At 36.3% G+C, this 27433-nt stretch overlaps 1 protein-coding gene across 1 annotated transcript; it reads right to left on the reverse strand.

The window, feature by feature from the left end:
* Positions 1–7025: 7025 nt before the first annotated feature.
* Positions 7026–27139, reverse strand: LOC110454120 (T-box protein VegT-like). Its single transcript, XM_021503493.1, has 8 exons — positions 27131–27139; positions 24050–24471; positions 21548–21809; positions 13085–13278; positions 11171–11236; positions 8553–8602; positions 7828–7923; positions 7026–7512 (listed from the first exon to the last, which is right to left on the reverse strand). The coding sequence occupies exons 1-8, from the start codon at positions 27137–27139 to the stop codon at positions 7337–7339; spliced, it is 1275 nt and encodes a 424-aa protein (XP_021359168.1). The 3' UTR covers positions 7026–7336.
* Positions 27140–27433: the final 294 nt, after the last annotated feature.

The raw sequence follows: 27433 nt of genomic DNA on the forward strand, positions 1-27433 counted from the left end.
ACATGTGCAGTTCAAACGCTGGCTTTAGCGGAACACTTGACTTCAAATTGTTGACGGAATTACGGTTGGAGAAGTAAGGCTATTTATATTTTCACTGGGTTCAACTGACACAGGTACATCATTGGTGACACACTGAACAGCTTGTCACACTGCTCTGTAAAGACAGATAACTAAACAAAAAACGGAACGGAAATGTAAGATAAAGTCATACAGCAGCAAATATGGACGAAGAAAGTAACAATGAGAGGTAAGCTCGACAATAACTTTATTTCTGAACATGCTGTTTTCGGAAATGAAATCGGGAAAGTTATGACACAAAAACAGAAGGATAATAACAATGGATAGATCACGCGAGGATTGTATATACCATATGAACGTGACACACAGTGTTTCAAAAATGAATAACACTTTATCATACAGATGTTTCTCATCGGTGATGATACGGGCCAACATGTTGGAAACGAAACTACTGTTGAAACAGAAGGGGGTTGCGTAAATCCTTTTCTCTCATTTCCCTGTGTGTAAGACAGAGCTGTCCAGGGTAAGAAAGGGGTGTAGGAAATTTCTTACCCCAACCTTCACAGGAGTGTCCTCCGTTTTAACCGGGAAATATCAGTTTCTCACCCCCTAGGGGGAATCAGCCTCGTGCCGATTAGCACGTATTCAATTGTGACGTCACACGTCATAAAAGTAAACGACGATATGTATACCCAACATGTGTTTTTGTTTACACTACTATCGGTGGAATTGTGACTGAAATAATAGGATGGGTGTAGTATAGTGATATTCTACCCTCGGGATTTTCAAATTTGGCAAAACCCTCGGCAAAGTCCCTATCCTACACCCCTGGGCATAAAAGAGTCTTATATTATTTTGATGAACTTCAAAATTAGGAGGAGTACTGGTTAACAAGGGGGAATGCGTGGAATGACGTTGTGGCCGTTTCCCCATGAACAACACAAGCACGTTGTACAATGTCAATGTAACACATGAAAGCTATGATAATGTCCAATAACGATAGTGCCAGACTGAGTGGTGTGTCTGTAGGTCAGGTATCCTTTAACCTCTTTATTCTATTCTATAATTGGTGATTATTGTCGAAATGCGATTTCCCAAAACGAATCAAGCTTACATGATAAGATCTGAACACTGCGGTTCGCAATGCGGTAGAGTCGCTGAAATCGTTTTTGGGTTCATTGTTTCTTTGACTCATACATGATTGTTTATTAAAAAATTGTTTTAAATACTGTGACCTGTTAATTTGGTACCTACATCTCATGTTTTCTCCTCTCTATATGCATGAGATGTCACGATATTTTTTATTTTTTTTGCTTTCTATCTCTCATAACGGTTTTATGATTTCTAGCTGACATCAAGTCTACATAAATACGATATTCCGCTTCATATTTGAGTAGGCTGCGACAAACTCATATATGCTCGAGTTTATACATGTTGGCATCTGTTTTTCCATACCAAATTCGAGTTTTTGTCCTTTTTGGATTTTTTTGCCTAGCCGCCTGATGCATAGAATTTACTTTAAGAAGCCATACACGCCATGTTGTACGCAAGTCATGGTGTAACAGTTATTTTATCAATCTTTACAACAGTGTGCCAGTTCGATTACATATACTTTAGCAATGAACCCACATTCACTATTACCTGACAGAACAACCTAGCAAGTGGTTTTTGATTATACGTCATTTGAGATAAGGACATCATTGGTTTATTATTGTAAACATGATACCAGAACATAAACAACAATTTATAACATCATCTTCTTTGGTGTCATTAAAACTGTCAACATATTCTGGTAATGGCCGATTACCGCCGTACCATTCCGTAACACTGTCGTATAATAGCTGATGCGTCAGCGATTATGTGAAATAATTTAAGACTGATAAGAAAAACTCACGGCGTAGCCATTTGAAATAATCGGTACTAACATTATGACAAAAATATCTTATCTAGATCTGACATGTTATCACTACAACAAAGTATTAAAAACCGGAAGTTTAACATTCTAATTCAAAACATTCTCTTCATATGTACAACATTTTAATTTTCCTTGTTTTGACATTTTTGTCTTTTTTAATTTCGTTGTTTTGTAACTTTTACGGGGGAGGGGTGCGATGCGTGATATCTTCTGTTTGTCATTGTGTCTCCTCAGTTTCTGCTGTTTTCTATCCATTATGCTAGTTTTCATCCCTGAACTATGTTATACGTGTATTGTTCTCCTGACATGTTATGTAAGCATAAGTACATTCCTTTATCTTTGTACGGTATATCAAGTTAAGTCGGGGTGTTTTGAGGGTAGGGCGGTCACGTCGGTAATCTCGCTATTTTAGCGTTTTTGTTTGAAATCCGCGCATTCAGTCATAAAATGTTTGACTGTAAATGACTGATGCCATGTATAACAATGAAGTTGCTCTTTTTTTATGTTAAATGTAACTATGTGTTATGTAGGGTTGGCCTTTGCGCAGTCGCTAGAGAACAATCTCCTCTCTACGGCACGCTCCACCTGTCGCAGGTGAACCTACGTTAGGTTGAACTGCGAATCATTTGTTGTTCACCATTTCAGACCATTTATTTTGCCAATTCGTTCTAATACAATTCGCGATTAAAGGTTTGAAATGTTATTTTAATGTAGTAGTGTTAATTTTGTACGTAACGCATTGCGGCAAAACTTTTAGCGCGCGCTCGGAAATAGCACGTGTAAATGAGAGTAAGGTACGGGGCGGATGTGATGTAATGAGTTGTAAACCTGTTTGTCCAGTACGTATTGTCTATGTATAGTATTCTTAGTGTTGAATGTTGGGTAGTTTACCTGGCGCACTGGTCACTTTGAACAGAGCGGCCAGAGCGAACACAGCTTTATACTTGCACCTATACGTACAGTACTATACCTAGCCAGCATAGGAATTGAAAGATGTACCGGGCACTAGAGTCAAAAGCACTAAACGTAAGTACCCGTGTATGAAATATTATAGTATCTATTGAATAATATATTTGATTTACGTAATGTTTTTGTTTAAAAGTAAAGTTAATAATTTAAAAGTCTCTGTAAATAGAGAAATCGGGCGGTGTCAATTTACATGTAGTAGACAATTGATTTCGAGGAAGCAAGTTTTTAATATATATCGTTTCCTTTTTACAGTGTTTACTGAATGAGTCAAACTGAGGACTCGGCGGACTTTGTCCGAGAAAACCCTCTTCACATTGAAGAGGTGGGTATTTTATATATTTGTAATTATGCTGTATAATTAGATAAAGTGTAAACTGTAACTTCTATATAACATATAGATTGAGTGTCAGTTTGTAAATACATATTCAGCTATTGTAACTTATGTAACTGGCTACGGCCAGGTAGTTGTTTGACATATTTTAGCTTATGTGATTGTATGAATGTTACAATATGTATAGTAACAAAACAAAAAAAATCCAAAAAGGACAAAAACTCGAATTTGGTATGGAAAAACAGATGCCAACATGTATAAACTCGAGCATATATGAGTTTGTCGCAGCCTACTCAAATATGAAGCGGAATATCGTATTTATGTGGACTTGATGTCAGCTAGAAATCATAAAACCGTTATGAGAGATAGAAAGCAAAAAAAAAAAGGTATCGTGACATTTCATGCATATAGAGAGGAGAAAACATGAGATGTAGGTACCAAACTATGTATGAGTCAAAGAAACAATGAATCCAAAAACGATTTCAGTGTTCAGATCTTATCATGTAAGCTTGATTCGTTTTGGGAAATTGCGTTTCGGCAATAATCACCAATTGTAGAATAGAATATAGAGGTTAAAGGATACCTAACCTACAGACACACCAGAAAGGGAATGTCGACTGATCGAAATCATTCAAATCATTATGTTGAATTAGTCTGGCACTATCTTTATTGGACAATATCATAGCTTTCATGTGTTACATTGACATTGTACAATGTGCTAGTGTTGTTCATGGGGAAAAGGCCATAACGTCATTCCACGCAATCCCCCTTGTTAACCAGTACTCCTCCTAATTTTGAAATTCATCAAAATAATAAAAGACTTGTTCATGCTCAGGGGTGTAGGATAGGGACTTTGCCGAGGGTTTTGCCAAATTTGAAAATCCCGAGGGTGGAATATCCCTATACTACACCCTTGGGCATGAAAAAGTATTTTTCTCTCATTTCAACCACCAGAATAAGCACAGAAACCATGAAAATACGTTTGGACTGGCCACCATTTTGAAAATATAATTTTTTCCTCTGAGCTTTTCAGACGAAAACAAATCAGCCAGCCAGATTTAGCATATCCCATATTTACGAACAATGTTTGCACAGAAAAAATAATCACATGTTTCTAACGTGTCGGGTACATATATAGTAAATGATTTAATTTCATCACGTCGCCTTTTCCACTTTGCGACATCGGAGAGGTCCAAATAAGTGACGTCACGTCATTGGTGAGCCATTGTGACGTCACGTCATGTGAAATGGGGTGTAAGATTAACAAAAATGTTCTTCTACTCTGAGGGGTGATGTATTTCGGTTGTCTAACCCGAGGCTTTGCCGAGGGCTAGACAACCAAAAATATCACCCCCAGGGTTGGAGATTTCTATGTCACACCCTTAAGGTAGGGGATGATTATTTTTCTCCCATCCTATTATTTCAGTCACAATTCCACCGATAGTAGTGTAAACAAAAACACATGTCGGGTAGGAATATCGTCGTTCACTTTTGATGACGTCACAATTACCGGTGACGCGTTTTAATGACGTCACAATTGACACGTGCTAATCGGCACGAGGCTGTCTCCCCCGGGGACACTCCTGTGAAGGTAAGAAATTTCCTACACACCTTTCTTACCATGGACAGCTCTATCTTAATGAGAGAAAAGGGTTTACGCAACCCTCTTCTGTGTCAACAGTAGTTTCGTTTCCAACATTTTGGCCCGTATCATCACCGATGAGAAACATCTGTATGCTAAAGTGTTATTCATTTTTGAAATACTGTGTTTATTACATAATGTTAATGGTGCAAGCACATGTCTGTGTGTCACGTTCATATGGTATGTACAATCCTCGCGTGATCTATCCATTGTTATTATCCTTCTGTTTTTGTGTCACAACCTTCCCGATTTCATTTCCGAAAACAGCATGTTCAGAAATAAAGTTATTGTCGAGCTTACCTCTCATTGTTACTTTCTTCGTCCATATTTGCTGCTGTATGACTTTATCTTACATTTCCGTTCCGTTTTTTGTTTAGTTATCTGTCTTTACAGAGCAGTGTGACAAGCTGTTCAGTTTGTCACCAATGATGTACCTGTATCAGTTGAACCCAGTGAAAATATAAATAGCCTCATTTCTCCAACCGTAATTCCGTCAACAATTTGAAATCAAGTGTTCCGCTAAAGCCAGCGTTTTAACTGCACATGTCACTATACTTGTATAACCTGTCTAATCCTGGAAATTTAAAAGTCATCGACGATCTCACAAGTGTTGAAACACATTAGTCTCTAACGTCCCGTAGTTTGTATTCAGGAAGATAACCATTTTGTTCCCTTCAAGGCGGTATACATTGTTGGCACATACTCACCCTCAACATTTGATGTATTTCAATAAAAAGTCAACAACCTGTCTATCATTTGCATGTTTTACTATGAAGTTCACAAGTAGTACAATTCACATCATACTGTTGTCATGACACATACAATCATATTTACAATTGTTGTTGATATGGCAATTTTCTCCCACCTCTACGTATACGTGTCCAATGCCTCAAGGGTGTAATCTTGTATGACATCATTATCAGTGATGGCATTATATTATGAGGTAATAATCGAAAGCGCACCAAAAGTAGTTAAAATCAGGTCGGCAAATGACACCCCCGAAAATGAAAAATATCACAAAAAGACAATATGGCAAAAACAGTAGAACTATTACCTCCATTTATTGACCGTTTTTAGAAGATAATGACATTTCTCATTGATATTAAAAAATGTAAATATCAAATATTTGAATATCAAAAAAATATTTTGCATAACTTTTGAAATATTTCGTTAAATCTTCTAAAAATGATGGGAACTTGAATATTTGTTTTCAATAAAAAAGAAACATAGACTGATTTACTGAGATAAAAGTGTAAAATGAAGCAGTTTCACTTTCATAATTTAAACAATAGTTTTTAGCTCAATTATTTTTGCGGTAAAAGAATAAACCAAAACACAGTTTTTGTGTAAAATGGAATGTTTGACCTGACACGGACATATGACTTTTATACATTTTCTGTTATGACATTTCTCATAAAAAATTACGTATGAGAAAACCCCCAAAATATAATTCAGAATTTGTTTAACTTCTCAAAGACGTACATTCGTAAATAGGAGTTATACCGTTACATATGGTACTTTTTTCTGCTATTTCAAAATCACACCTAAGTTTGTGAATATGTTTTTCTTTAAATTTTACGATATTGTTGCATTTCCATTTTCTATGTAGTGTTTTACCAAATGTCAAATGGCTTAGAAATGGGAGAAAATATTTCAACGCTAAGTTGGCATTAGGAATACAATTATGTGACTCTCGGGTAGAATATCCATACCCCTTAAATACACGTAACAGACTCTGTAAGGAGTGCATAACTGATCGAACAACAATTGAATTCTTCTCAGGGACACTGTTCTATTGTAATGAATACCGGAATGTACATACGAAAGCATTCAAATACATCAATACGAGAAGAGGACGGATTTCGTTTGTTTTTGGATAGCTTTGCATTATAACACATGAAACTTTTAAGAAGAAAATTGAAGAAAAATGTACAACGCTTTGCTTGCATTTTTAGTCAAATTTACCTATCACTGGGAAAATGATACATTATGAATGCAATTTAAATAACTTTTATTCAATTGATTATATCAGATGAATAAGATATACGTGAATTTAAGCCGAAAATCGTTCATAAGTTAAAAACCGAGAAAAAGGAAAACGTCTTGACTAAATCGCAATATTTTTCAATTAAAAATAAAATTAACGCATATACAATATGTACAATAAAATCAAGCTGAGAATTTACATTCTATATATTTTAACAGTTATTACTATTCTTTTGATTCTTCTACATTGATAAACTTAAATCAATTTACAAATTTTACAGACATTTAATTAGGACGTGGCAAAATAGCTCTACTACAGTAAAGATGGTCCCAAATATTTTCAATGATTAAAATATTAAACGCAAGAAAGCTCTTTTTATGGTGCAGCATTTGCTGCAGTTACCGATTCGATTTCAAGCCCGACGACTATAACATAAAACAGACACAACAGACATATCAGAGGACACATTCCCGTTTAAACCATATATTTGTTTGCGTACGTTGACTGGATTGCAGGCCCCGTGAGACGGTCATCTTGTCTATAGTACGGCAGCGACTGATAGTATAGTCCGGACGAGGTTAACAGACACATCATAGGCAAGCATCCATTACCTCCTGTTGTTCCCTCCATAAACTTTCTACGCATTATGTCTGTAAAACATACACCACAATTAGCAAATTAGAAAATTTTACCAGATGTATGGAATCCATATCATCTTTGAAGTTTTATAAACACTTTTTCTTTCAGATAAACAAAAATCTTGAAATTGTTCTTAAGAATTCTATATTCTATTTAAAGCAAGAAACAGTATTTACATTTTAACGAAAAACAATCTTGATGACAGTGTTCAAATACGTCTCATATTTGTGTTAATGAACAAATGTATGAAATGGTTTACATAAATTAACCAATCTTCTTATTCATCAGTACAAGCAGGCCAAAACTATATAATGATAATATATTACCTCCCGCAGAAGAAAGTGAATGATTCATTGAGCCATCCATGACACTGTTGCCAGAAGAAGAGGTGGATTCATAAGACACGTGGGGCGTCTCCCTGGCTACAAAAGTTAATAAACATATTTAATGACAATATGTATGACTTATGATGAAAATGCATGCAACAAGTAAGAAATGTAGGTGTAAATACAGTTGTTAACTTAAAGATACAGCAGTTATAGATAATATATATTTATACAATTGAAGTATGTGCATTGAGCGACTTTACTTCCTATAAAACAAATGACGCCAATAAATAAATCATCTGCAATTATTGAAGGCAAAAATGAGAACAGATTTTTTTTGTTATCGTATTGCATCCTGCTGATTGCGTGTCAAACATAGCAATGTTAAAACATGCGTTGATTTACGTTCTTGTGATTTACAAAGAATATTTGCGCTTTCTTTATCGTAATCTGTATGTTTTAATAGGTTTCTAACACATGACATCCGTTAATTTTGTTTGAGACAGGAATATTGAGGGTATAATGTGTAAGGTAGCTTATAACTTAACTTTAACAAAACTAGCGGTTACATTGTGAAACGTTGAATAAAGCCTTCGAATCATGGAATTAATCTGCCGTATTGCATATATTTATTAGAGACATATTGAGATGTAAAAAAATCAATTCTGATTTACACGATTGTAAAATTACAGATTGATGACAATTACAAAACACTGGATATTTACATTTCCGGCGGAGTTTCTTCTTCTTTACTTGTATGTCAACATCTACGTCTCTGTAAAGGAAAAATAACTGTTAGGGGCATTTGATGAAAGTTTTAGTGATTTTGTATCCTTTGTGTATCCGTGAACTATGAAAAAGACATTTGTCTTGATTACGAAATATATCGTAACGAGACGTCTTCAGTATGGTGACAAACATGACCCGAAGTTATATTGAATTACACTGCGTCGTTTTTACACGCTGAATATCAAAGGTGATATAGAGAAGGTGTTGAGCTTCCACTATTCTTGTATTTCTTCACCTGGCTGATCATGTGTAGGGCCTGCTTCCGATAATTAAAAACACAATCATGCAAGTTAAAATGTTTGACATCGCACAAAAATATTTGATTATGATGAAAAATAGTTTGTTCAATTGGATACAACGAGTATGTATATTGGGGTTTTTTTCATGTAAAATAGAAAAAAATACAACAAAATGACAAATATATATCTATGAACTGAATACTTTGATGGTGTATTTTGAACAGGGCAGTTATCAACGTTTACCATGTAGGAAATATAATGCCACTGTTAATCGGTAGACAGGCATTTCTTGGACAGTAAAGCATGCATGAATAATTTCAACAAGTCATACATGTACAATGCTCATCTAAATGTCACTCCGTGTCGCAAATTTTAACAGGCTAGACATGTGTGTATATTCAATCGTTTCCACACACATCCTTGTTAATTTGGCTTGACAGTAATTTAGCTACAGGCCACAGAAAGTATGAAATTCTAGGATGTGCATGGCTTGGTGTTAAATTGAGGCGTCATCTGAAAAACATGTTTGCATGCAAAAAACCCAGCTGTTATGAATTAGAATATGTATTTGAGTCATCACAAACATGTCTTCCTTAATCAGCCAATACGCATGTAACACATATTTGACCTGTGATAAAGAGGGAGGCGTCCCAAAGACCTGCGAACCCTTTTTTAGGTGATGCAGTTATTATCAATTTTCCAAAACAAATGTAACGACCAAATACGATCACTTAACATTTTATACTTATTTGCCTGGAAGTGAAATTCAAAGTGACCTAATTTCAACGTACTGTGATATTCTTTGGCTGATGCTGGAGGTTTCATAATTTTTTAAGAACAGTTAAAATAAATATGACCCGTGAAAGGTTTCAGAAGAAATTCAATTTTTTGACCGTATCCGGTACGGTTGAAAAGTTATGACTCCAGCATTAAAATATTTGATGATATTATTAATACATACAGAATATTATTCGTTATTTACTGAAGGTCCATTCAGTCGAATAACAAGTGTTGTACTGTAAATGGTTCGTGGCATTTCATGCATTGAGCCTAGTCTTCGCGCTTTATAAATAAGATTGAATTCTGAACCGGAGACGGCATGGACAACAACGTCTCAGAGGCATTATCTATCTTAGTTGGTTGCTTACCAGGGTTTAACGTCCTATTTACAGCTCAATGTGTGTATGTGTTCTGCAGACAGGGTTTGTTGGTAATTGCCTCCTTGTGATAGTGCGGATATGATGTCGACTTTATAGTGCTATTTCATTTAAATACCATGTCGTAGGTACCCATCACTACATTCCGCTCTGTCACATTATACTGACAATGGGTGAAACAGTTGTTGCCATTTCCCTAAACGCTGAACATTAAGCAGTGAATAGCAACTGCCAATTTAAAGGACTTTGGTTTGGCCTCGGAACATAACCCATTGCTTTCCCCACCTGGACGAACGTTCAGCATTAAAGCCAAAGTGAGGTACTACCAAGCAGGGCGCTAGGAAACAACAGTTAGTTAGAAGTAGAACTAAATACGAAGATTCTGAATATTGCAATCAATGGGTGCTTCATATTAGCGGTATAAATTTCCTTTCATTCGAAAGGGATAACATATCATTAGATGATTAAGGTCACACTGTCTCATGGGTGCTGAAGAAGAAACAAAACTTTAGTAATATTTTCAGGTTGCAGAATAGATTTCATCAACATAAGTATATATAGGGATTGAACGGCATTATTTAGATTTTCATGCCGGTAAGGACGCAAATCGGTTACATCCATGGCAGGCTTCATGTTTAATACGGATGTAACCGATTTGCGTTCATAACGGTATGAACATTTAAAAAACGCTGTTCAACAAATATATATACATTTTTAATAAAGAACAATTGTTTAATTTTAATTTGTTCTTAAATTATTAATTTATTACTGGGTTTTGTATAAGCGCCGTCCTTTAAACGATATTGGCGGAACTGCCCTATTTAAATAAAATAGGCGTCAATAATTAATCGTATTCATTTAAGCGTTTGACACAGGGGCGTTCTCCATGTTATCCAAAGCGAAGCAACAAGACTCATTAAACAAGTTTAATCTATGACGTCATAAGTAAACCACGTGTTACGTCACGATATTTATGCTTTCATACTCAAATAAAATGCATTTCTGCTCGAAATGTTCATAAAGTGGGTCACAGCGCAAATGTAAATATATATGTATATTATTATTGAATATATGACTTGAAATTCGAAAAATAATAAAATATTTAACTAAAAATTCTACCATAATATACTCTGAGGTGTAGGTTATGCCATTACTAACATTTTATTGGAAGCATGCCGCTTTCCGTGAGTGAGAGTCGAGCCCGAAAGACAAGACCTGGTTTGCCTGTATGAAAAAACATCAAAGACCTTTAATTATGCATTAAAACACAAGTATATGTACAGTAATTCAGTGTTTTACCAATGATTGACACAACTGTGATGTTGGTTGCCAATTTGTGTTTGTGACAATATTAAAAAGACTTGGAGAATACGCGGTTTCTTCGACTCTGGTGCCGAAGACGAACTCAATATTGCTTCGACTATGATTTTGAGTGTAACTTTTTAAACAATGTATGCTAATCATTCTTTCGATTCATATCTTAAATAGAAACTAATTCAGTTTTAAATCATACACAATGGCACCCATTCTATATACAGTTGAGTCTTTATGTAAAACAGAAGCAATATGCAAACACAGTTGTGATTGCACAATGCACCAAAAATAGCGTGCGCACATCGTGCATACATCTTGTGCAACAATCGCTCGCCCCATTATGTGCTTCTCTCCACAGCGATTTGATATAATTGGTTGAATAGGCTCATAGGCAATAATTTACACTGTAAATATTAATTTCACATCACAAAAATAAGATTATAATCATCTTTACAAATTTAAGACAGTCAAGCATGGTTTGGCTCTAAGGTAACACAACAGGTTAAAAAAAACTTTAGACGACTGAGTTTTGTCCCTGGCCTGTGTCCGACAGACAGCTGTGACCTGCAATACCTTATGACCGTTATGAAAACACCGCATTCTGTCTAAAGTTCCCCTTCACCTGGATTTTCTCACCTCGAAGAGTTACTAAGTGCCCTGGTTAAGGGAAACTGAGATCAAGATACTTGTACAAAGTAGCAGTGTTTACCTGTATATGAGATTGTGTCAAAATTTCTTGAAATTAAAACGACACGGAAAACACTATTTCTAAATTCCTGAAAATTCAAATAGGAAGAAAAGCTAATAGATGTGGCTAGAATATAGACACATACTTAAAGATACAGTTTATGTTCGAACACGACACCGTTTATATTGTTGAGCCATTCCTTAATTTACACCAAATATGATTGTTACCGCACAACGTTCGTCCATCGTGCGCACAAGTAATTATCGTTCAGATTTTGATTGTTCGCACATGATGCACATATCGTGCGCACACCGCGTAACATTGTGCGATCTTACAGCTGTATTGTAATACAAACGTAAAACATCAATACTTTAGGTAATATAGAACATAACATACCCAATACAACACTTGTACAGAGGTAAGATGAAACAGAGGTATAACTGATATTATACAAAATACAGACGTTACATAAATATAATTGATAATGATAATATTAACGGAATATCGAATACGAAAGCAAAACTGAACAGCTGTACTACAGAAGTACCACAAAAGTCGTACGTCAGTACTGAATACAAAAATAATATTAAATTAAGATAGAAGTCATGCAAACTACAATTAAGTTATACTGATGTAGCAATAACACAGGGGAGTACAAAAGTTATACCAAATACGAAAGTAATACTGGAGAATTACAAAACTGTAAATTGTAAAATATTATACTGAAAACTATAATCAAGTAAAACAGGTCATGCCACGTAAGAAATACTTCATATTGCACAAGTAATGCAACAGCAAAACTTAAGTAATAAAGGAGAATTGACGAACAATGCAGCAGTAATAGACAGTTTTTGTTTAAGTATTACGAAAGTAACGACCTTGTTTGTAGATCATTGATATAGGCATTACCTGTGTGAAAGCACAGTTGTAATTTCTGTACAAGATGATACATTGAAAAAAACCCCTTATTGAATACTTATTATACAGATCTGTGTATAAAACAGTTATACTGCCGCTGGTGAATGATACTTACTCTTTACCTTTTACAATTTAACTAGTTTTGTACATACGATATTTTCTTGTTCTTGAACGCTCTCGCAAATGGGTTATGGGAGATTTTCAGCCTGGTGATGTTTTCGTTGAGGTATGCGGTAAGTGCAATAAAATCGGTGCCAGGGAGGATAAAGCTGTACAAGTGGTCATCCCTGCTATGATGTACTACGTTGATCTGTATCAAATACTTATGCATAGACTCCAGACAAATCTATAAGAAGAAATAAAATAAAACCCAGTTAAGCATATGACAAAAACACTTACACAACAAGTCTATAAAAAGTAGAGATTTGGCACATTAGTCGTATCCTGTTACCAACATAAACATATTGTAACGGTAAAGCAGCCATTTTTAATAACCTTTACTAACCTTATTATAGTGAATAGTTATTTACACTTATAATATTTTGATCATAAGATTAAAGCATAGCATTTCTTTTCCATTTCATAGTAAACGATTACGTTTAAATACACTTATATCAATATTGAAATACAATTTTACTGTAACATATAGGAATTATCACGTATGCTTTAAAATGTATCGTCATATCACAGTATAACTTAGTTTAGTCGGCATTTGACCTTATTAAATCTAAGCATATTTACATATACTTACCTCTTTATGGTTAAATTACAGAATTCTTTACGTGTATTTATCAGGACTGGTAACACGGACCTTGATAAACCGTTTTAATTCGTTTTCAGATATCCCTACGATATGTTGTCTTTAAATTACAAGAAATTTGTTGATAACGTCAGTAGCATTTATCCTCCTGAATTTTAAATAAAGGTTCAAGAAACGTTTAAATAGGCTGCTTACCTCAATCTTTATTTATAGCATACCATCAGGGACGGCTTACAACTAAGCTGTACGATAAGCGTGGCAATTTCGATATTCCGACCGTGCTTCCCCAATCTACTGTGTTCCCATGTCGCAGTTGATTTAGTATTCAACGACTTTGTTCCGAATATCACGATGTTTAAAGTCCTCGCAATAGTCATGTTCATATGTGGAGGGTTGCCTAGGGAGACACCTCTTGAAATAGACAGTAGAAGGAATAGAAGGAAAACAATAGAGATAGCAAACGGAAAAGGTAAGTGTTGCAGTGGGTCAGCAGATCGAGGTTGGTCTCTCCCATGGTCCTCTTCGGAGAAGACAAAGAAGAAAACCCTCGATTCTGCAGGTGCCCCGTTTAGACTCCTTTTACGCTCTCAATACCGATTCTGCTCGGGTTGACAGTGAGTGGAAGGGAATCAAATGAATTACACTGAACCCATCTCTTTTATACCAGGAGTTGTCGTATATGGCACTGCGGACCATGAAACGTGTATGATGGCGCATACGCGACAATAATGTTTACGAAGCATCCGAATCCAACAATTTAGATCTTCTCTTTTCCTTGCTAGTATTTCTTGTATCTTGATGTAAATTGTGATTGAGTCATTATGTTACTAATTTTTCGTATTTTCTAAAAATATCAATATGAAATATCTATCCGAATATTCAATATTTATTTTCAGTATATGTTTTGCTGCGATATTCTCTAATTTTTTCAAGATGTTGCAAAATTAAAAGAATATACTAATGTCCTTAACATGGTAGTTTTCATTCCCTGTAAATAGTTGGTTAAGGAGCAAGTCTCCTTCAACATTTTGTCACTAGCTCCTTGACCATAATAACTTGATCATGTAAGTGTTGACGATATCTCTTTTAATATCCTGTTAAGTAAACAATATTCAAAACACTACACAACACTGCTTAAAACGTTTTTTTTTTTACATAAACATGTGAGAAAAGTTACGTAGGGACTGTCAATAAAATATCTCTGAAGACACCAGCTCGAAAACCTCATATGTTGTTTTTCTAGATACAGTGGGTGAAACAATCGCTTCATCGCCGTATTAGAATCGTTTACATGTAGATGTTTAATGACGTTCGTTTCTGCTCAGAAGTGACAAATTCCGACATTGATCTGCAACTTCGAACACTTGGGCGAGAAGTCGACAATACAATCCGGTAGCCCCGATCAGAAATAGTGATAGAGATATTTCCGTGGAAGATGATATTTTGACAAATAAAGTACTAGAAAAAAAAAAAAGATCATCGGGCAATGAATAATGGCAGAGTGCAATACCAAAACATTCCAACAGACCTTAATGGAAATACTAAAAAACGTAATAAAGATTCATTGATTACAAAGCAGGGAATTCGAACAATCAAATGATTTTGGAATCCTGTATTGACATATCCGAACCACAAGAATCATACACGTAAGTAGGAATATAAAATGAAAGGCAATGTACAACACACGCTACAAACACTGATATACACAAACCTGCAATTTACAACATGTTGGTGAGCATTCCCCGCAAAGATTCGACAAACTGGTTTACTGTTCATTGGTCTGCTGACTCACCCGCGTCCTGCTACATGCAAGTGTACGAGTCTTACATGTTCTTTATACTTATTTCTGATACGCTCACTAAATTATATATATTTTAAGGAATAGATAGTTTTACCGTATACTTACAGTAACAGAGTTATCTCGAGTGATTCTACAGCAATTTCACGTTCCATTTTTAAGCTTTTTAGTTCCTTTCCGGTTCCCGGTGAGACGATGTGCTATAGGTAGGTTTGCACTCTGTACTTCCGTCCGTCCATTACGTTTGTCCGTCACATTGAGTAACCAGATTTGATATGATTAACTCTCTCTCATACTAATTTGGGTGTCGACCGTCAAATGCTTTTTCGTGTTCTCATATTACTTCTGCAGTTGCTGGATTCAATCCATAACCAAGTTTGCGTCTAGCAATCGGAGGTTTTTTAACAGTACCAATGAAAAGCCTTTACAGTAAGCGAATTAATCATCCCTTATTGACCCAAGAAAGAAACTGTCATAACAGTTTAAAGCCCGACTTGAATTCAATCCAAAACATCCCGCTTTCATCCCAGTATTGAGCCCAGAAAACCATATGTTTTCGTGCGCGTAGAAAAATGACCCTCTTGTCATCGACAATTGGCATCTGAATTAACAAATTTATCGTAGGATTTAAACATAAATTGGAATAACTTAACTGAATAAAACATACAGGAGTGTTCACCAAAGGAAATAAAAACACCTGCTGTTAATTTTGCTTTGCAAGAGTGGGGGGAAATCCAGTGCAATGCCGAAATAAAACAAATCCTCCTTTTGGAAACGCATTTCGGAGTTCCACGCTAAAAAAACCACAGCTTTACACTGATGGTTCTAATCAAGGCAAAACAGTTGCAGCAGTTGCGAACGTTTGTACTGAAATCCCACTGAAGTCGGCGACTCCATTTTCTCTGCAGAAGAATATGCCACCGGTTTGGCCCTTGACCTTATCGATGAACTCCGCATTTTAATTCAATCGTTTGTTCACACTCTTTGCATATTCTGTTTCTCAAAGAAATGCACAAAAAACTTCTCCGTGGATTCTGCGACCCGTTCGATTTAAAGATGCAGACAGAACGGTTAAAAAAGGTAAATCGCCCGAATCAATCCAGTATAAAGTTGCTATATATATAATCTTAACCCCGATTGACGATTCGAAATGAATAGCAGAAAATGGTTCGTCGAGAACAGCGACAACGTTTAGACGTGTAAGCAGAACTAGTAAGCCTTGTCGGAAAGACAGCAGAGAGGAAGCTGTCCTTTGTCGGGTGCTTACTTCTCCTACTTATCTCACTCATTCGTATTCTGAACCACCACCACGCAACGCATCTTACTCTCCATTAACTAAAAAGAATTTCAAAAGAATGTTTAGATTTTAGATACAGTCGGGATGAAGTTGTCCTAGTTTTTATGTTTGGAGCCTTTAAGGCAATGTAATTCTTTGTCGAAGACATCGTCTATTCTAAAGATATTCATACATTTGACCCCTATACCTCATTAAGGAGGGAACAATATATCAGAGCACTATAATTTTACTTTAACTTTGATATTGTATCCCCATGCCATTTAATCTACACATATCCCGCTTCCGATTTGTAAAACATTAAGAATATATGTTTTTACTCGGTTTCTTTTTCTTTCTTGCTGTTGTTCCGGTTATTAGTTTGAGCCCGACATATACTTCTGACTTACCAATTAATTCCGACATATATCTACATGTTATCAGTTTTAAAATACCCTTACCTACAGAGACTAATTTATACCTGACGACCAATTACCAGTTTCTCTTAAGGGCGTGTTGCATATCTACCATTACTTATTTGAAGTTAACATATCCATGTCAATTAACATATGCAGTTCCGGGTAAATTATATCGTCATGTCGTAAGATGTGGATATTGTTTGGCCAACTACTTGCGTCTACAACTAAGAAGAAACCGAAGAGACAAACACCGATCTGCTGCCCCCATTGTAAGGTTTACACTCTATTGATCTTACAATAAATATGATATATAGTGCAGTCAATTTGTTCGTTATTGATGTATTTCTTTAATCCTTTACACATTTTAAACTATTAAGTTTTGGTTTGATATGTGTTAATTTTCATGAATGTCTCTTTTTAAAGTATTGTTGGCCCTAAATGAGTCACATTGTCGATGGGCCGTTAAACAATACAAAACAAACAAAACAAACATCTTTCAGCGTTATCTCCCTTGGTACCCGTCTTCATATGGCCTAAGCTGTTCCGTGGAAGAAAACATCCCAAACAAACAAACAAAACGAAATATGCCAGTCACTCATTTAACCCTTTAGCGGTTACTTAATTCAAGGAAGTCCTACCAGTAGTTATTAAAAAAGATTTTACTCTTATTTACATAAAACAAAACTACCAGTTATGAACTTACCTGTTGCCAACTGAAAGTTTACACAAACCTATCAGTTGCTTACAACTTCTACTTATCCGATACTTTACTTACTTACTCGTATTAATCTGTATTGGTTACCTATTTGAGTCGGTCACATACTTAGTATTTACTTATGTTAACATCCCTGCAGGCGGGGGATCGGGAAAAGAATACACCAACTGTTAACAACTGCATTGTATCGTAGGAATCGAATAATGCTGCAACCCCCTGCATAATTGGGGATTTGCTTTGGTGTCCTCTATTTGGGGACACAAAAGCGACAAAAATAAATATGCTGCGCCGATTGCAATATTTTGGATCCTTGTCTTTCTTTCTACTTCTAACTACCTTTTATTTCCTAGCACCTTGCTTGGCAACACCTCACTTTTGGCTTGAAATTCGAGCGTTTGCCTAGGTGGGGAAGGCAATGGATTCTGTCCCCAGGCCGGGACATACCAAATTCCTTAAAAATGTTAGTTGTTATTCCCTGCTTAACGTTCAGCATAGAGCTATTACAAGGAGGCAAGTAAACAATCATACCCTGTTTCCAGCAAACATACACACTTGCACGCTTACACAACACACATGGAGGCATGTCATGAGCTGTTAAAAGGTCAGTTAACGAAATAATACCAAAATCAAATTTAACTTTAAACATATATAAGGGTTTATAGTTCTAATCTGGTAATACTTACCAGTTACGTACGTCAACTTACTTCAATTGAACACTTTTCCGCAACTTATTTTTACTGAGTAAAGCGATTTTAGTTACCCCTACTTCCTATTTTTCAATGAAAAAATACTCATGTTTTCACCGATTTTGCAAATTTAACGCTTAATATAAAAAGTTCTGCTATTGATCTTTTCTTAATATTTAATGAATCAAAAGAAAATAGGGTTCTCTTTCTAAAACAGCCACAAAAATGAGATTGTCCGTGAGCTTCTTTTTTTACCCTACATATTTTTATTTCATTTTTTTTTTTTTAATATTTTGGGGTCAAAAATTTGAAAGTGGTTCAGTTATAAAAAATATGTGAAAGAATACTAATCTTGTATAATTTCCGTCTTTGTAGCCTATTATTTTCATCATATTGAACACAATAAAGTTGTACAGCAAAATTGAACTTGTTACAATTATAATTTGCGACACACTTGTGTTAAAAATAGTGAAATGTTTGCCTTTCGTGAAGCGCAAAAAATGCACGTTTCAAAATGGCCGCCAAATTGGTCATTTTTGAAAATTCTTGTAAAAAAATATTCTACAAACAGCAGGCTTTAGTTTTGTGACACATTTTTTGCAGCATGTTTGATATTTTAACCTGTGGATAACCACCGGCTACATATTTAAGCCTGACTTGACTCTACCGCTATCTATTTTTATACGCTCGTCGTCCGACTGGTCGTATATTGGTATGGACTGCGCTGTGTGTCAGTCCGAGCGTCCGTCAACTTTTCCTTGTCATCGTTCTGCTGGCTTCATTCATTAACATATCTTGATAAAACCTTGTACGCAAATTGTATACCATTAAAGCTAGAACGAAGTTGTATGTCAGAAGTTTACGTGCATTTTTAGTGGAGTTATGCCCCTTTTAATTCCAAATAAGGGCATTGTGAAGTAAATGCAAGAACTGGTTTTATTTTTAATCAATTCCTTTAAAAAAAATTACGGTTATGCTAGAAGCATTTATGTTCAACATATATTACGGTTTTTTTTCTGTCGAGTTTTAACTTTCCGCGTTTTGCCATATCACACTTAACATAGCAACGCTGTTTATCGTTTTAGCCGTTAACTTCTGCTTGTTAACGCGATAAACAACTGTTCTTCAGTCGTGGTATTTAAATGCTATTCGGCAGAGTTATGCCCCCTTTTCATTGCCAAATAAGGGCATTCCGTCGAAAATTCAAGAACGTTTTGAGTATTTATTTAATTCCTTTCAAACTTAATATGATAATACAAAAACCAAACATGTTTAACATATATAACAGGTTTTGTTGTCGCGTACAAACTTCTCATACCAAGACCTCTGTTTACCTCAAAATCAAGGTTCTAGTTTAAGTAATAACAACATTGACCACGAAAGTGTAATTCTGAAACACAAAATAGCTTGCGCCATAAACAGTAAACGAATGGCAAGGTCACAGTCACCGACAAGACAGTGGCAGTAATCACATTTATATCATATGTCACTACCTGCTTCCAATATGTCAATACCTATCCGAGGGTCTGACGGTCGTATGATGATCTGCTCGCGGTGCCCTTATTGATTTACTTCACACCTACCGGTCACCAATTTTGACACTGCAAATACCTGCTAATAACTTCTAACCTTACACTCAATTTATCGTTAGTCATTTCAACCTAACACACAATTTTGGTAACTTATTTAAACCTTCCTTTAACTTACCGGCTAGTCTAATGCACATCTTCAGATTATTTCAACCTCAAAAATCAACCCGCTATCAGCCTGTCCGTCTTTTAGTCCCAGAGTAGAAGTCGCTTAAACCAATATAGCCAAATAACCCTTTTTTGACCCCGCCCTTTAGGCCCTTGGGGAGTCAGCCCCTCCATTTGTACAATTTTGAATCTCAACCTCCCATGAATGCTTTCAACCAAATATGATTGATATCCCGTGCATAATTCTAGAGATAAAGTTGTTATAGCAATAAAGCCAATTGCCCTCTTTTGACTCTGCACCTCAGCCCCACAATTTGTACGATTTTGAATCCCCACCAACTAGGGATGCCTCCAGTCAAATGTAGTTGAATTCCAGAGATAAAGAAGTTTCCGGTTTTACGGATTCTGGTGTTGGTGTTAGCTTGTGCAAATAGGTTACCTACTTATCTATATAATGGTAGGCATTTTACATTGTTATTTTGAGATGTGTCACACCACAAATATATTTGATCAGCCATTCCATGTAAACACCTGCACTGGAAGAGTTGAAAGTGTCACCTTTCAAACTGAACAGGATTCGGGTATCGTTCCCTTCTTAAACACATTGTTCAAACTTTACCCAGTGGCTAGCGAAATTTCAAGTAGTTGCCAAAATGAGACAAGGGTTGGTTGGTTGTACGAGGTTCAACGTCAAAACAAATACATAGCAGTGAAATGATACAAGGTGATCTTGATTTTTTTGTATTCTATTTATAGCGACTAGCATGCTAATTATTACCAAGCAGTAACGAACAGTTCACAATATTATTGTTGTAATGTAAGCATTAAAACTGGAAAGTTTACGCTTCAACAGAATGAAAAAAAATCGTTTATTGTTTCATTTTGTCAACAACGTTCTACTTGTTGAATACTATTTTTTCCAAGACTAATGCTACATAAAATGAATTGTACGAAACTATTTGCTGTGTGACAAATTCCTTTCGTAGGTTTCAAGCCGGTTGTAATGGGCTTAAGAATCTATTTATATTAAAAAAAACCAGTTTCCTTGCCTTCGGCTCAAGAATAAATTTATCACATAAACGTATATATCAGCTAATCCAATCAGTCTGTAGTCTTTATATTACTAATATTCTCCATTGGGGTATAAAGTGATGCCACTCTTTAAATACCATAAAGAACATATCAACGAGAAGGGGAAAATCCTAAAGCTAAGATAAGGGATGCAATCGCCAAGAAAAAAATATTTTGCTTTTATATGATTTATTACCTTGTTCGGCCCTAAATGATTGGAGAGCTTCACATGACCGAAAGAAAGGATGTCCTTCGTCCAGTAAGATCCTGTTGCCGGTGAGATAGGATGCTTATAGGGCGTGATCGGGTGATTAATCCCCGATTTTCCAACTGCCGACCAAACGTTGTCCTTGTACTTGTAACGCTTGTCATCTACTGGAATCACGGTCATCCCGATGCTGTACATACTGCTCGCGTTAAGGCCTTCCACGGTCACCTCCACGCGTGGATACATGAGCCTGGAAAATATACATAATAGAATTTCATCAAGGGTCTATCTCAAATTTTAGTAACCTGTGACTCAAAACACCCTCCGACCAAGTAACCGGTCAGATTGTTGTACAAGCAATGAATAACAACACAAATGTTGTTCATTTATACCAAATTTGATATTCCAAACCTACATGTCTTTACATAAGTATGATCTGTACTCAAACGGACAAATAATCCCTCACCGAAAGTTACAAAATTCGGTAAATAAGGTCTACAGACTTGGCTGTACATTTTTGCTAAAACGTCAAGAGAAGAGAGGAGTTCTACCACAAAAACAGGGAGCTTGCATTAAGATAAGTCTTTTCACGCAAGTACAACGCAAGTTCTGACTCCTCTTTGTGTTTTTTTCCGATGAACATTTGATAAGAAAATTCAATGAGCGTTGTGCTTTCAACCTCTTTAGCTTTTGGTTGCTCAAATATAAAAGAATGCTAGCTCATTTTCTATAAACATGCAATTATTACTGAGAAGCACAGATCTCACAAACAACGAAACGAAACGTCTTCAAGCAGTAAATGTTGTTATTGTTGCTATAGCGTTTAGCTAAACAAAACAATTCCTGACGCAAACTTAAAGAAGAAAACAAAACAAAAAAACAAAAAACACATCCTCGTACATAGTACCGCATAGCAACCAGAGTGCTGACTTCCAAAATAAAGCAACAGTCATTGGGTGAGTCTAGTGACGTGTTGAACGCCCAACAACTCGTCAGTATTCATTAACGTAACAGGCGATAAAATTGACGACCTTATCAGCGCTAAAATCTGACCGGCGCTGTCTTCTGCCCATGCGTGAGCCACGCAGCATGGAGAAGGGGACATGAGGTAAGAGCCTTCATTCGTAGATTCGATAATCCGTACCTGAGAAATAGGAACTCACGCGTGTACCAGGTGAATAGGAGTCCCAGGAAAAGAAAATCAGTTATAAAATCCGAAATTAAATGTTCTGTTTTGCATGCTGTAAGCATTTTAACGGTTTAATTTACGTTAGATGAATTCCTTTTTATGAAAGAAGATATTTAGTGTTGTTTGACTTGACCAATCACCAATCTAAATTTGTTTATGTGAAAAAAACATGCCGCCTCTCATCAGACAGAACTCTTTCCACTATTCTTTCAAAGTAAACCTACATGAATCAATTCAAGTTTCGATGCAGCTACTATTGTCTTCAATATATTAAGTTTAGTGGAGGAATTTCTTACTAGTTACAGTATTTATAAAATTTATTTATGAATTAATACAGTTTAAAGGTCATGATGCTGAGGGTCATAGTGCCGTTACATAGTGCTCGGTAACGGAAATATTTACGTTTTAGCATAGGTCGTTTATCTGGATTTTTCACAATATTTACACATGTGCTGAGTACAAAAATAGAGTACATTAAAAAAGCGAGCTTTTGTTGTGTAGAAACATATGTAAATGGCCAACAATTTAGTCTCAAACCGAATTCGACTTTTTTTTAAATGTGAAGCCCACATAGTCCACTTCATCATGTATATGCCAAATTTAGTGCTTTTTATCTTTTTATACTACAGGGGTTATTCATTGTACAAAAATACTGTACACTGCTACCTAAGAAAACGTTAAGTCGCCAATGCTTTACTCTTGTTGCCACGGCAACTAAAAGTAGCCACTTGGGACTCTGAATTATGTTTAGTTTATTTGTTTACCTTATTGTAGATGAAATTATATTGGTTGCATTAGATTGCTGATATTGTTCTTTCCTCTTTTAAAAAAATAAAATAAAATTATGGTGATTTAATGAAAATAATTCCCTTCATCACTAGTGGAATATTGTTTTATCACAATGAAAATATCTGTTTAAAGCTGATGTCAATGACTGTATCAAAAGGTTCAGCTTTTCAGTATTTTGAATGACACTGTTTCAACTCTTTGTATTGGTAAAACATGCCAAAATGTAACAAACAAAATTAATAACAATTATTTTCTTAAACTAAAAGCTCAATTACACTCTTATAATGCCCCATACCATACCAGACCGGTTTAATTTTTTCTCTAATTAGAGGGAGGGACAGCCAGAATCAATTAGAGGAGATTCGCACCTTTGACCATCGCACATGGGTCTTATTCGAATTTACATCACTAATGACCATATACACAACACACATTATATCACAGAAACCAGTCAATTATTGCATTTCAACTTACCAATACCGCTTAGATAGATCGTTAAGAAATGAACATACCTCCCAGATCTGTTGATGATCATTTCCGTTCCTTCCTGGCTGAAGCTCCGCCACAGCTCCTTGTTGTGAAGCTTCACATTAATGTTTGTTTTGGAGGCGTCGCTGGACATGTTCGGATCGAAGGAGATCCTGCTGCTTGCAGAACCCGGGATCTTGGAGGCGTCGCTGGACATATTTGGATCAAAGGAGATCCTGCTGCTTGTAGAACCCTGGTTCGTCTGAAGATAAGGACTGTACTCGGTTGATATCATCCTATCTGCCGGCATGTGCTGTAGCCAACGCTGAACCATTTTCTCGTTATCTTCTATCTCATATCTCGGGGCTGTATTAACACTCAACGATTGTTCGTCCCGTTTAAAGTCATGGAAAGCCTTTATCGGATCTTCCCTTACTTGACTGGTTCGTAAACAAAGGTCGAGTGGCTGAAAAGAGTAGCAATACAATTTATTAAAATCAAATGACGTTATACTCTGACAATATAATAATGTAAAGGTTTTGTTATACCATATATTCGATGATTGTCTGCTTTTAAGCAAATGTATTTAGCAATGGGTTGAAAGTAAATTATTTTAAAACACATTAATAGAAGGGAAAAGGAGAGAGAGAGAGAGAGAGAGAGAGAGAGAGAGAGAGAGAGAGAGAGAGAGAGTATAATGCTTCGATGAGGAAGGAGTAGGTGAAGACTTTACTGATGAGCAGTGATTCACCCCCAGCACTTCAAATCCCGAAGGTTTACCAAGCAAGAGGTGGACACAACATTAAGCTACAACAGTATCCAAACAACAACTTTCTAAATGTTTTCCGAGGAAGGAGATATGAGGAATAAAGATATAGAAATGCGAATACGACGGCAACGAACTACAATTTTGAGGTATATTGGCCTGTCCTTGCATAAACATCGAATCAACTGCCTTTCTCATATTGGCAAAATATTCAATATTAAAGCCAAAAGTGAGGTATCGCCAAGCAAGGCATTACGAAGCAAAAAGGATAGTTACATTCAATCAGTAGAACGGACAACTGTTCTCGATCCTCTATCTGCAGGGATGCCTGAACTGGTAAAGATACCACTAACCCATCCAAGTATTGTCACACTGCTTTAACTAGCTGCCGGTGCGAAACACTGGAAAAGGTATTTAATTTGCAACTTGAATAATATTTGGATTCTAACGTTTTAATAAACCAAGCACATCTGTTAACTTGTTCAGACTAGAAACATTTATAAGTAAGGCATTTGCAAAGAACGAACATCATGGTGCAGTCCTATTCGATCCTAAAAGGTTTACGATACCACATGGAAACATGGTATGCTGAAAGATCTCCACGTATCTGGTATGCAAGGACATCTACCAACATTCTTATCCCATAATGATTGTGGAGATATCCATAAATCCTATTACGACTCTACTGACCCCTCGGGTTTAAACTTGATTTTACGGGTCTGTTTATATGATAATAAGTAACACCAAACTAAACCTTCGATTCAGAACTTCTTAGCACGGAATTGTGTTTCTTACAAATACTCGGTTGTATCTGCCACCCGGGCTTGCGATTGGCGCTAACTGCGAGCCTTTGTGTGGAAGCAGACCCCTGTTGGGCCAAACCATCCACATGTATTGTCAAAATATGATATTATTGGTAACATTAGCGTAAAATTACAAACACGTCTATACTTGTAGCTTATATCATGTTCTTTAAAATAGAACGTGGAATACTACCGCAATCACATAGACCCTTTAACGGATGTTACTGTACCCTGAAAGGAATGCCTCGGTAATTTGGTTAATATTGTGGGATAAACGATCAATATCAGCAGAAAAGTATACATAGTTCAGAAATTGAAGAGTCAGAGGAGGTTAAGGCTTTTATCCTCCAAACAAGTATAGACTTCTGAAACTGATATCCAAATACATAGCGTCGTATACGTACGGTAGGTAAATTAAGAAAGCCTTTCAAACCTTTAAACTGTCCATGTTACTACAATCAGCAGTTACAAAAAACAATAAACAGGTAAATTGACATATAGAATCATGAAGTGAAATTTGCGTACATTAAAAACTTTGTATGCATTGCATGAAAGTTTTGTGAACCGTTTCCTCACAAAATGTTCTCTTTGGCGTAGTGACAATTATTTTTAGATTTTCCAGAGGCTGAAGGTTAAACCCTGTTTTCTTCTTCATAAAATGAAAATAAAGCAAAGAATAGAAACAACCAACAACAGCAGTCTCAAAACGAATATCCATAAGAGCATTTAAACAATGGAGACAGTTAATTGGGATCCGTCCCTATAAAACCTGAAATAGGTAAATGGTACATGCATCCCGACTATAGAGAAAGCCGCCGAGACCAGATTGTCCTTGCCCGTTTCCGGCTATAGAGAAAGCCGCCGAGACCAGATTGTCCTTGCCCGTTTCCTGCTATAGAGAAAGCCACAGAGACCCGATTGTTCTTGCCCGTTTCCGGCTTTAGAGAAAGCCACAGAGACAAGGTTGTCCTTGCCCGTTTCCAGCTATAGAGAAAGCCGCCGAGACCAGGACGACCTCCCTGTGTGCAAGATGCATGCGTGTAGTGTATGCGTGTGTGTTTTGGGAGGCTGCGATATGTTCGTGTTTGTCTCCTTGTGATAACGCGAAACGGATGCCGAATTGATAGTACATACTGCCAAAGACACCCAGCAGGACACTCCATCCGGTCATATTATACTGACAACGGGCGAACCAGTAGTCCCTCTCCTAAATTGTGAGCGTTTAGCAGGAGTAAAAACTACCACTTTTACAGACTCTGGTATTTCTCGGCCAGGGGACGGAACCCAAAGCCTTCCTCACAGGGGCGAAAGCTCAACTAAAGGCAAAAATGAGACATTGTCAAAGGAGACATTAGGAAGAAGAATGTTGTTTAGAAAGAAGATAAAAGATAAGATCCCAAATTAAGTCGCCTCTTACGATAATGAACTGGGGGCAGTAGGTACAATTCGTACGTCCTACCGGCAGGGACTAATGCGAATCATATTGAATTGCAAGCAAAAGTAATTGGGCCGAAAGACATAAAATTCCAATAAACGAAAAGAGTTAATACACTTACCTCATCCATGTCGCGTTTTAGGGACTAATGGTAGACCTCCTCAAAGATAGCTTCTTACAGATTTATATACGTAGATGTGAAGCTACTTTTCCAATATGCGTTGTTACTGACGAAGACACTCTTAGATATCAATACATGTGATAGTTTTGACACTACTGGAAACATGACGCACGGGCTTCAGCAAGGTGATAATTGAAAGGATAACATTTTGCTGGTAAAATGTTATTTACACATGCCTCGTCTCTAAGTTTTCTCGCCTCCCTACTACTGGTAATTCACCTTTTAAGCCAACCATCTTATTTG

The sequence above is a fragment of the Mizuhopecten yessoensis genome, unplaced genomic scaffold, assembly GCF_002113885.1.
Source record: "Mizuhopecten yessoensis strain PY_sf001 unplaced genomic scaffold, ASM211388v2 scaffold7669, whole genome shotgun sequence".
Lineage (NCBI taxonomy): Eukaryota > Metazoa > Mollusca > Bivalvia > Pectinida > Pectinidae > Mizuhopecten > Mizuhopecten yessoensis.